Genomic DNA, 12,038 nt, shown 5'->3' on the forward strand with positions numbered 1-12,038 from the left:
TTGTGAATCATTTGTAAACGTAACCTCTCAAGAGCAGAGCAGAAGTTTTCAAAATTAATTTCACAGAGCAATAATTCTGGGTCCTACTGAAAGGAAAAGAAGTCATGGTTAAATGTAGACAGTAATAAATTATATACCATAAGTTGTAACTCTTCAAGGGACATATACTACATTGTGATCTCAAAACTAATTTGGTCAGGGAGCACATTCTTCAGGTATGCCCATCAATCTTGCCTGGTGCGCTACAGATGAAAGCTAAGTCTTTGTTTCTCACTATCTCTGCTGCCTGGGGCCCTCGCCCGCCTTTGTGGCCTCACGTTCCTCTCATACCTTTTATCAGTGCTGTTTACTCTTCAGAGTTGGTTTTGAAGCTTCAGCAAGTTAACTTTAGAAGTGAAAAAAGAACTTTAAAAAGTCTAAAATGCTGCCTACATGTGAAGTGGGTAGGTTGTTGCTTTTTCACTTCCCCATTCAAGGTTAATTTTCCCCTCTTGGAATCTCTGTGAGAGGACAGAACTGCACCTTCTACTGCAGAAGCTGCAAGAGGCAGGCATTTGCTTTCCCAGTTCTTGGCAGCTGAATTCTTGGGCACCTGATCTTGGTTTAGATAATGAAATGCAGTCTGCTGCGACTTAGCATCTTGAGAGGGGACCAGGGATGATTTTGGTTAACATGACTCCAGTTATATTGGCTAGAAAAGATGCTTTGTCTCTACCGTAAAACTCTACATGTGCCATGAGATGAATTTCAATTCCTTGAAACAGTTAACTATACATATAGAAGGCTTTCCTTGGCTTGTACTGGTTTCAGAGGAGTATTATGAAAATACGATCTTTCAAAGCGAAATCTATTGCGTTAGAACACCTTCAGTTTCCTTGCGCAAAGCAAGCATATAGAAAGAATATCATATAGAGTGTATATGATAAATTGATTTAAGCTGAAATCATCGAATTTAGAACTCTGACTCAATAAATTGCTCTGAGGAGTCGTCTTTAGCAGCAATAAACTTGTTCAGGCCACAAAGATTTTCCTTTTGCAAGGCAGATACTATCTAATCAGTGCTGTACAACTTGCAGCTGGGAGCAAGAAGGTATCCTTAGGCGGTTACTTTTTCTTTAATTAAAAACAAATTTTTTCTTTAAGAAGTGAGCTCTTCCAGGCTATTTATAGTAGAATGCTGTTAGTTCATATTAAGCCTTCAGCAACCAAGTCATGGAGCTCGGTGTGCTGGGAATTGTGAAGTGGATGCTTCTACTGTGAATCTTTTAGAAGGACACAGCAGATCTAGAAAAAAGCAGGGGCTTGTGAGGCTGAAGCCACCTCCTGTAACGTCTTTGCGAAGGTCCCAGGAATAGCGCCGGAGATGAACACAGTAACATGCTCAGTAGCGTGTATGGTTTGCATTACATTTCAGTTTATTTTGTTAACAAATCATGATGCTTAACATTGTACGAGGCTACTGTAGCTGACAACAAGCAGGGAGCAGCCTGGTGGTCTCCCTAGGAGCTCTGCTTTTGCTCAGGTTAGGCCGTCTGATGTCATTCCCAGAGTGGTTCCAGTGCTAGGTCTGTGAGAATAATGGAAATAACTGTTAGAAGAACAGAGCTAACGGGCGACAGTCATCCTACAGCTCAACAGATGCATAGAAGGTCAGGTTATTATGTATAAAGATAAACATGTCTAGTGTGACCCGTATATCCACTACCGCCTACCTGATGGGTCCAGAGTTAGTGTAAGAAATTCCCAAGGCCCGAATATAAAGCCATCACTGTTATGCTAAGGTACATCACACAGTTTTTTGTTTTTTGTTTTTTTTTTTGAACTAATGGTTTATGCAACTTTCTGTTGTATGAGTGTGAATAATCACTGTCGGTCAAAAAAAAAAAAAAAAAGAAAAGCGGCACCTGATGCCCATGAGGCCCCTCAGTCATGGGATGAAGGTAATAGTTCAGTAGTTATTTTAGTTACCTCACCAGGTGTGAGTTTTTAATCAAATCACCTTCTACTTTGTAATGAGGCAAATGTGTCTCCCCTTATTGATTTTCTTTTCCAAGACCCTACAGCAGAGTTGTATCATAATTCTATTAGCACAGTGCAAGAAATTCCACCTTTCCTTGTCCTCAATGAGTTTATGCCTTGGAATGAGGATGAGAAGGGAGACACCTCTGTGCTTCTCTCATGTGTTTCTCTCGTGGTGTCAGTACCTGGCTGTGCTGAGTGTGATTCTAGTAGTATTTTTCCCTCTGACCCGATTCTGGGGTGTGGGCCAACTCCTTTATCTGTCGGCAACCCAAGGAACACTAATTGTTTCCAAAGCTGAAGGAAAAAGGTAACTGGATTTGTGAAATTTATTAAAAGACAGTAATTCCCTCTCCAGTGGGGTATGCAAATGTGGCCACTATCAATTTTGGGGTTAGGAGTAATTGATCAAGGGGACCGATAACTGTCAAGATGACAAGTCAGGTTTATAAAAAGACTTTAAGAATGAAATAGCATCAAGCTGTTGAGTGGAAGACACTAATTGTAGGTGTACCTAAGGATGGGAACACCTTGAGACAGGCTTCAGCTTCTACTAGCTGTTCAAATCTCTAGAGTGGGGTAGGCTCTCACTGAAAAATACATAGCCAGCCAAAGTTAGTTTAATAGTTTAGGAACTGCTTCACACTAAATAATGTGCCACTTCTGTCATCAAGAGCGTACATGTTATAGTAAGAAAAACCACAGAAGAAAATGGATATATTCCAGAGCAATTTAAAATATGAAGAAAAGGCTGGTCTGTGGGGGAAGAGGGGAGACAAGTGCTCACTACTTAGGTTGGAATCAAAGTCAAGTGCTGGATTCAGAGCAGCTCACAACTGGGACTGTTGTTTGGGGCGCAATGCTGCCGGTAATTGAATGAATCCAGGATTGTCCTGCAGAGCTACAGAATTCTCCCTGGAACCGACGCATCACAGTCTGCTGGCTGTGTTCTGGAAACCTAGTAGAAATTTTAGGTTGTGGCATTATTAATTCTAGACATCGAGGGCCGCAGTCCCACAACCTTGTGAACAAGGTATAATTTGCTCTTTCAAAGCCACAGAACTGTTCTGAATATAACAACCCTTTATAACTGCATATTGAGATTAGAATAAACAGGCAGTGGGTAAAATAGAGCTCAACAGAGTCAATACCCATTGTTGAAACCTATGGAAGGAATATGTGAATGATTTTTAGGGCTTCCTTCTAGCTCATCAAAATGTGTTTGGGTGGCCAAACAACTGGGTAATGCAGAAATTGGAGGACTAATTAAAGGCCGTAGGAAAATATTGACTAATATGAGAGAAATGATAATTTTTTTATAGAAGATGAAGTTAATGACTAGAACCAGAAGAATCAGTATATTAGAATCTTCATTAATCTGTCACTGAAAAACCTGTTTACCTGTTGACTTAGCTAGCATTAAGAGTATTGATATTTCGGAAAGTTGTTAGGTCCAAAAAAAAAAAAAAATCTTAATCTGTCAAATTAGTGTTACCTCTCCTTTTCTTAGAATACCCTCCTTTTCAATTTGTGCTCTCAGAAACTGAAAGAATACGAATATACGTGAGACAGCAAGAAACTTCACTCAGTTCTTAGAGAATAACATACTTCGGTCAAAACAAACTCAAAGACAAAGTTATCCTATAGCTTTGCAAACAACCCTAATTCTATTAAAGCTGCAGATACCTTGAAGGGTGGGAGGGGAGGTGACTGTTGTGTATTGGGATTTTAACTTTATAGAGATTGCATGTGGATTGAGATAAAGGGAGACTGTATTAATTTAAATAAGGGAAAATGATTAGTTTAGCAGCAACAGAGACCAGATACTATTTTTAACTCTAGAATATTTACACTCAAGTAATTTGGCTTTTAATTTTTTAATTGAGGTCTAAGTGACATAACATTAGTTTCAAGTGTGGCCTTTAGCCTTTTTCTCCAGAAATTATTCCGTGAACTTACTTTCCCTTTAGGACACAACATTCACATGCAAAAGCACAAGAATATACAGGCAGGAAAATTTGTTTTAGTTTAGATTCATATTGTGGACGAAGAATGTTGCCTGCCATTTTAGTAAACAATAAATGTTGCCTGCCATCAGATACTGCAGCTGTCCTGACAGTGTGTCCCGAGGGGAATTCAGGATGGAGAAAACCAGAAAACTTTCAGTGCTCTGGATGCTGGCCTTTGGCTCCAGATAGTTTAAGATGTATATCTACAGGAATAATTTCAATGACCCCAGATTCTTGCATCTTCCCATATAACAGAAAAGAGCTAAAGTCGTTAACTTGAGATGTCTGTTCTTTGTAATTAGCAGTCATCTCTGTTCAACTTCATGTTTGTTTTTTCAGCAAAAAAACCTCCTATATATCCTGGCTCCACCTTTACCTCTTCAGAGCAATTCCTCAAAGCTATCTGAGAGGCTGTCTCCTGGGCTGTAGTCCTCAGTAAATTTCCCAAATAAAACATAACTTGCAACTTTCAGGTTGTATGTTTTTCTTTAGTCGACAGTTTTATCAGCAGTAGAAGCAGCAGCAGTAACAGCTTTGCTAGTATTACTGCTACTATTTACTAGGAATTTTACATATATCATCATTTCACTGAGTCATTACTACAATGCTGAGAGGTAGATATTATAATTTTCTTCTTACAGAAAAGGGAACTGAGCTTTAAGGAGTATAACTTACTCAAGTTTACCAAGACGGAGAGGGATTCTTATCCAGATTCGGTGATTCCGAAAGAATTTCCTTGATCACTTCCATTGTACTGCCTCTCAGAATGTTAATTTTCTTTTTTGCTGCTTCTAGTGATTCAAATTGTTGATAGTTGGAAGCTTGAATTTCATTAGTGAATGGCTTTTGCTTCCATATCATTTTAGGAAAAGTGGTCAGTTAATCAGCAAAAGTAAAATTTTACCTCATTGAAAAGCCTCAGTTTAAGATCTGAGATAAACCAAAACCATTTTTAAATCATTTTTTAAATGTCAGCAGCAATGTCTTTAAAATGAATACAAGTAATCTGGAGAGAATATTTTTGTAGAAATGTGCACAGTTGAGGTCACTTTCAGTTTAAGGTATGGAGTTCTATCTACGTTATTTTATGCCCTTAATATCTTCATCAGGCATTTTTTAATGGGTGAAAATGCAATATCTGAGAGAAGCAAGTGGTAATATTTCAACAGTGTTGCTTTAATTTGAGGAATGCCACTTCTGAGAACCCTGCTGTGTGTTTTTTTTTTTCTTTTAAAGAACTTTTATTGAGATACAGTTGACATACAATAAACTGCATATATTTAGAGTGTACAACTTGGTATTTTTTTCCTATTAGTAATGTAAATATGGCAATCCCAATCTCCCAATTAACTGCTGTGTTTTAACACTTGATGAACTTTATCTTCAAACTCAGTTTTTATCTATTGACTGCATCAAAATCCCTGAAATGACCTCTATGCTGTCATTATCTTAGATGTGAGATGGATAGAGTACCAGGCTGGGGACCTGAATTCTAGTCCTAAATATGTCAGAAGTTGGTTGTGTATTCTTGTGTAAGCTCCTTGACTTTTCCATATGCTTAATAGTCTCATCTATAAAATGAGTTTAACTAGATAATTGTTAGAATAAATAGTTTGGATAAATAGTCTCCTTCCCATTATGATTTTAAAAATACATTGTATAAAGCTGGGTTTTTTGCTGCCTTTAAAAACTGTACTTACTTGAGACAATACACACACATCAGGACTCTAGGGTATTCATTTCAGCATCAATCTGAAATGAAAAAAATTGTTTAAATCATGGAGTATTTTGTTTATAGACTAGTAGATCACTTCAGAAGGTATAAAAATTTTTTTGAACCTTGTTTAGAGGAAAGGATTCTTGTCAAAATGCAGTTTTATATTGAACTCTTAATTGACCATCCTTTACATCCTCATTTAGTTTTATAGTGTCCCTGCCCTTGAAGAGTTTACAGTATTCCAGGAAAAAAGACAAGGAAAAAATGACAAGTTAATAGGTGCTAATTATTGGGTGTACACAGAATGTGAAGGCATAACAGAAGAGCTTGGGTGCCCGGGAAGGATTCCCAGAGTAGGTGATGTCTAAATCGAATCCTGAAGCTTGATGAAAGATTGAGCCAGGTTATAGAGTGTGAATAGCGCAATCTGCGATGAGTCATTAGGTGCAAAAGCCTTGAGGTAAGAGCAAGTTTAACGTACTTGAAAACCTGCAAGTAGTTCAGGAGAACCAACACAAGAGGAACAGGAAGTAATGATCAGTTTGGAGAGGAAACCAAGGGTCCAAAATCTTTGCTTAAAAAAAAATTGGACTTCAATTTAGAAGCAACAGAGAGCAATTAGAATGTATGAACCATTTTGTGCTTCACAAAGATTAACTTGACCTCCATAGAGAGATGGAATTGGGTGTGAGGCACTGGAGGAAGACTGGAGATGAGAGACCAGTTGGGAGGTTGTTCCAGGTAAAAGATTGCCTAAATTAAGTACTGATAATATAGAAGATGGTATCTACGGAGAGATTGAAGAGTTGGAGTTGATAGGATTTGGAATTTAGTTGAATGTGTATAGAAGTGAAGGATTCCATTTCAGACAATGGGTGAATGGTGATAATATTTATAAATTTAGGAAATAAGAGGAGGTTTTAAGGGAAAAACTTTGGGCATGTTGAGTTTGAATTTCTTGTGGGACAAGAGAGCCCCCATGGACAGTTGGATAAAAATCTTGGTGCTGAGGGGAGAGATTCTGGTTGGAGGTAAAGATTTGAAGATTGAAGTCATGTCCATGGATGAGAACGCATAGGGAGAACACTCAGGGAAAATGTAATGTCATGAAAAGTGAAGAAGATCCAGGAAGAAACTCTGGAAAACATAGAAACTTGAGGGATAGGTAGAAGAGAAGGACAATGCTGAAGAGAGTAAGACGGGAAGAATCATCACAGAAGGAGAAAAGGTAGAATGTGATAATACAGATGACAATTGTTTCAAGAAGAAAAATACTTGTGGGTATCGAGTGTTCTGCAGAGAAGGCTGGTAAGATAAGGACTGAGATTTAGCAAGATTTCAGAGTGACTTTGTCATTAGTAGTATGGTAGTATCAGAAGCTATACTGCAAAGAGTAGAGGAATTAACAGGAGGTGTGAGGAATGAGAGTAAATACTATTCTTTCAAGAGTCGTGGCTATAGGGGAGGAGAAAGAAAAGTAGCTAGGGAGTAGTGTCTAAAGTATCTTATGTCTTTAAGATCAGGAGATAATTAACTTGAAATTAGGCAGAACTATTAAAAAGGTATTGTTGAAACAAGAGTGTAACTAATGAAAGAAGATTCCAAGGAAGTGGGATGAATGGAATTCAGTGATACTACTGACCTGGTATCATTTTTGCTCTTTTAACAATAACTTTGGATTTTCAGTCAGTAATTAATAGTCATCTGGTGTCAGTAATTTGCTTTTGTCATTATTAGCTAAATTAGGGCTGAATGCTGAGAATGACATGGAGAGTGATAACAGACTCATATGAAATAAACTTATGGTTTTCCTAACATCATATAATCTCTGTATATCTCACCCAACCCATCTGTAAAAGGGGAATTAAAATTGTACCTAACATTTAGAATTTTTAGATCATTCCACAAAAACATGTAAAGCTATTAATATTCTCCTTAACAAATAGTAATGGTTTAATAAATGCTAGCTATGACATTGAGGATTATTAAATCTTCTAAGGGATATGTAATTTTTCCTGAAGTATGAGAGAGAAGAAAAGGAGGGGGAGAGGGAGGGGAAAGGCATGAGAGATTAAGAGTCAAGTCTCCTCTTTGCCCAGCTTCTCCTGGCTATTTGCATTTGACAGTCTTTGAAATTTTTTTTATACATCTTTATAGGAGTATAATTGCTTTACAGTGTTGTTTCTGCTGTACAACAAAGTGAATCAGCTATATGTACACACATATCCCTATATCCCCTCCCTCTTGAGCCTCCCTCCCACCCTCCCCATCCCACCTCTCTAGGTCGTCACAAAGCATCAAGCTGTCTGTGAAATTTTAATGATCAACTGCAGCATCTAACAGTGGCTTTCTGAAAACTTTGGGAAACCTGTTGGGACATCTTAGGGATAGAATAGTAATGAGTTTTCAGAAGAATGAATGGGGATGCCTTGCTTGAATGATGGAGAGAAAAAAAAAGTCTAATTTTGCAGCTGTAAGGTTTTCTACAGTCAGTGGGCCTGTATGGAATATAAAAACGAACCCGTTCTGAGTGCCATGGTAGAGCCAAAAGAAAATTACACTCATGGTTCTGTTTCCTGATCATTTCAAGATCAGGGTGAGGGGAGGTAGGGGTAGGTGACCACATAATGAAACACTGGTTTAGTATGGATCAGAGGCTCCTTCTGCCGCTCTTCTAGCAACTGTGCCAAGTATATTTAGAAGGGCAGATAGAAATGGATCCTTGGATATAAATGACTGAGTGGAGGAAAGTGCACTACTTGTAAGGAAAAAACCATCAAACATTTGGACAAGGAGATTAAATGATAAATTTAATGATAAATTATAATCCAAATTATAGGGTTAATGGGACAAATATTTACACTAAGCCCTGAGAGTGAAAGTGAATGCTGTTCTAACAGATTTTGCCCTACCTTGAAGTCAGAAAACAGGTGAGCTCACTTACCTTGCTATGAGATTAATGTAGAAAGACAATCAAAAATGCTAACAGAAGCACCAGAGGGTGTAACCTCCGAGGGCTTCAAATAATCACATGTTTGTATCTCCGCTCCATTCATCTCACTGTTTTTTAGCAATTAAGAAAAGTTTGGCTACTCAGCAGCAGCACTGCTATAAGTTTACTGGTTATAAAGTAAGAAAATAGAACATTACAAAACTGCTTTCTCCTCGTGGTTGACGAAAATAAAGTGGCAATGTGTTATAATGAAAAATATACCAAAAAGCAGATTAAAGAAATGAAAAGCAAGAGGCTTGCAGGAAGTGCTTGCCTTGTGCATACAGCTCAGTTTGTCTCATACGAGGTCAAGAAGCAAAGTGTGTATGTGGATGAACAGATAAAGGGACTGAGGACAGGTTACAAAAGTGGTATTTTTGATAGACTATAAAAAACAGATTTAGGCTTTTTTTCTTAATGACTGAATGAGATCCTCAGAGCATATTCTGCTGGTTTAAAAAAAAAAAAAAAAAAAAAACACCTTCTGGGTAAGGTGATTTTTTTTTTTTTTTTCTTTTTCTGAAAGAGGCAACCTAAGTTCAGCTGTTGCATTACCCAAAGCCAGTTGGTAGTACAGACAGGAACTGTTCGATTTAGTTGCTTTATGTTAAATGCTTTAATGCCAATAATGACCAAAATATCCTAACAAAGTCTTTCAGTTCTTGTTTAGAATCTTACTTGCTTTGAATTTTAATGAAAGATGAATATGAACCTGTTTCTCAGCAGAATTTAAAGAACAGGGATTTATTCTATTGTAGTCTTTTCACCTGGAATTCTGACTTTATAAATTATTAGAAACAAGGTTGGCAAATAGGTTTGGGATTGGAGTGTATACATGGAAACTGGAGGAGAAATCAGAAGCTTCAAGGGTATAAAGAAAAATGAACTATATGATATAGCTCAATTTGTTAATTTAGGACTTTGTTAGGCACGAACAAAACAAAACTTCACTAAAATGTTAAGAGACTTGGTATGTATAACCCAAGATGTTAAAAACAAAAACAAAAGCAAAGCTTTTCACAGTCCAACTTTCAAAAAACCACTTCAAATAGAAAAGAGCCTCTACTGAGAACGGAGAAAAGACATTTTCTAGTTGGTAGAGAAAGACAGACTAGACTCAGTAGAAATTATGAAGGGAATATCATGGTTTAATTTAAAGAAAAATGTTCTCATAAGTGTAGCTACCGGGCAGTGAAATAGGCTACCTCTAGGAGAAAATAAATTAACTAGGTATTTAAATGGAGGCTGAATGACCTCTGGAAGAAATTAACTGAGTAAAAAATTACACTAAATGAGCTTTATGGTTTTCTTCCGACACAAACTTTTGTGATTTTTATTAAGTTCTTAAATATTATCAAATGTGCTCTAATGGAATAATACTATATAGAACAATACTAAATAGAATAGAAAAATAATATAATAATAAAATGAAATCAGGCTTTTTTGCTTTCATGGTTTAAATGAACAAAAATCCATGTAAATTCTTAAACATTCTTTAACTTATAGAAAAGGACTTCTAACTGGCATTAAATCACTGGCCTAAGTAGTATTAACTTTAACACTATAGTCAAATTATTTTTATGTAAAGATGAAAATGATGGGTCCAAAATGGATCATAAATGTTTCCTTCCCAATAGACCACAACATAAACAATAGTAAAATCAAAAGGAATACAACTTAGTATCATGAACTTTACAAAGAGGTGAGCAAAGGAAGAAACTGTTTTGGTAAGGCATAGACTTGTTCTTAACCCTGCCAGTCTATTTCAGAAATAGAATGGGTGAGACATCAACTTTCTTGCATTTGTCACTAATACCTCCAAACTGGCTGTAAAGTGAAATGAAATCTTTTTTGACTATTCTAATAGAGCATTCTGAAATGCCTGCTGGAGAATAATGGGCCCAATGAAGATGTGAACCAATGGATTATTGCATCTGAAAAGGCCAACAAAACGTTTCCCTGTGAATAGGACAGGCAATCAATAACAGATGAGTAACAAATATGTAAGTTCTTAACACTATGCAGTAGTGGGATAAGTAGAGGGTTAAATTTTCTTACCTGTGAATTGCAGTAGAGAGGAGGTGAGTTTATAGAACAACACTTGGAGGCAAAGTCTGAGCGCTTGTCCACCAACTCTTCGAGTTCTGTCTCTGTGGCATCAGGCAATTTTCCTTTCAGTCGCTCTGCCAGTCTGAAAGGCCAATTTTATGTGAAGTTTTACTAGATGTATTTTATAAACATGTTTAGTGCAAAATGATAGCCACTTCAGATCTTTAGCAACAAAAAATGAAGATAAAAATAGTTGCTCTTCTTAAGGAAACAATGTCTGTGGAATGATTTTTAGTGCCTCAATTTGAGATTAGAAAGTGAAACCTATGTCTCTTTAGATCATGAAGGTAAACACACAAACTAGTGCTGAATTTGAATTCCAGCCTTTCCCTTTTCATTCACTCAATTACATCAATCAACATGGATGACTTCCTACTCTATTCTCTCTGACCTTTCATCTTCTCTCAAGTTCTAGGTTTCAAACTCCTCAAAGAATAATTCCCTTACAGGACTTGGTCACCTTAATGTATTTTTCTCTCATTTTATGTAATTTTCCCTTCAGTTTGCCTATTTCTCAACTAGTTATGCTGGAAAGCACAAACAAGGTCAGAAACTTTGGCTCTTGTTTTGAGCTCTGCTATTAACTAACTCTCCATCTCCATTTCAAGATGGTGCTAGGATCTGAATTCTCTTGATTCTCTCCCAGTTTGGTCCATCTATGATCTTGGTAACTCTCTACCCCCAAAATGGATAACTCAGCCTGGTTTATGACTTTCTCCAAGAAATACTTGCCAGCCCAGTAGTGGGCATTGGGAAGTAGTAGAGACCCAAATTTATCTAGAGTTGGGATTAGTAAAATGGGTGCTGGGAAAGGACAAGAGGGTGAAGGGAACTAGCTTGCTTATAAAAGCATTATTGAAAAGAGTTGGTCCCAGCTGGAAGGGAAAGCAAGTCAGACCAGAAGGAACTTGGAGGATAGGGAGAAAAAGGGCGTGTGTGGGATTTTAAATACCTGGACTTAATAGCTTCAATCTTCTCTACTTTACAAAACTCAGAATGTGTTTTACTACATTAACATTTTTAATGTATTGATTATACAAACTATCACTCAACTGCCCCGTGTAATCCTGGAGTTCAAAACTGGTAGCAGAGAATTTAATCTTGCATCTTCTGTAATGTTATTCTATACTGCCTCCATAATCTATTAATTACATAATTTCCTGATAACTGGGAAATACCCATTTTGAACTGA

General features: G+C 37.1%; 1 protein-coding gene across 1 annotated transcript in view; it reads right to left on the reverse strand.

Moving 5' to 3' along the window:
- Positions 1 to 1,394: 1,394 nt before the first annotated feature.
- Positions 1,395 to 12,038, reverse strand: part of GC (GC vitamin D binding protein) — a 39,701-nt gene continuing 29,057 nt past the window's right edge. The window contains exons 11-13 of the mRNA XM_057729010.1: positions 10,796 to 10,928; positions 5,729 to 5,780; positions 1,395 to 1,567 (exon numbers count right to left, since the gene is read on the reverse strand). Of these exons, the coding sequence (XP_057584993.1) occupies positions 5,748 to 5,780; positions 10,796 to 10,928 (166 nt within the window). The 3' untranslated portion in view covers positions 1,395 to 1,567; positions 5,729 to 5,747. The remainder of the gene's footprint in view (positions 1,568 to 5,728; positions 5,781 to 10,795; positions 10,929 to 12,038) is intronic.

This window comes from Hippopotamus amphibius, chromosome 3 (assembly GCF_030028045.1).
Source record: "Hippopotamus amphibius kiboko isolate mHipAmp2 chromosome 3, mHipAmp2.hap2, whole genome shotgun sequence".
NCBI lineage: Eukaryota > Metazoa > Chordata > Mammalia > Artiodactyla > Hippopotamidae > Hippopotamus > Hippopotamus amphibius.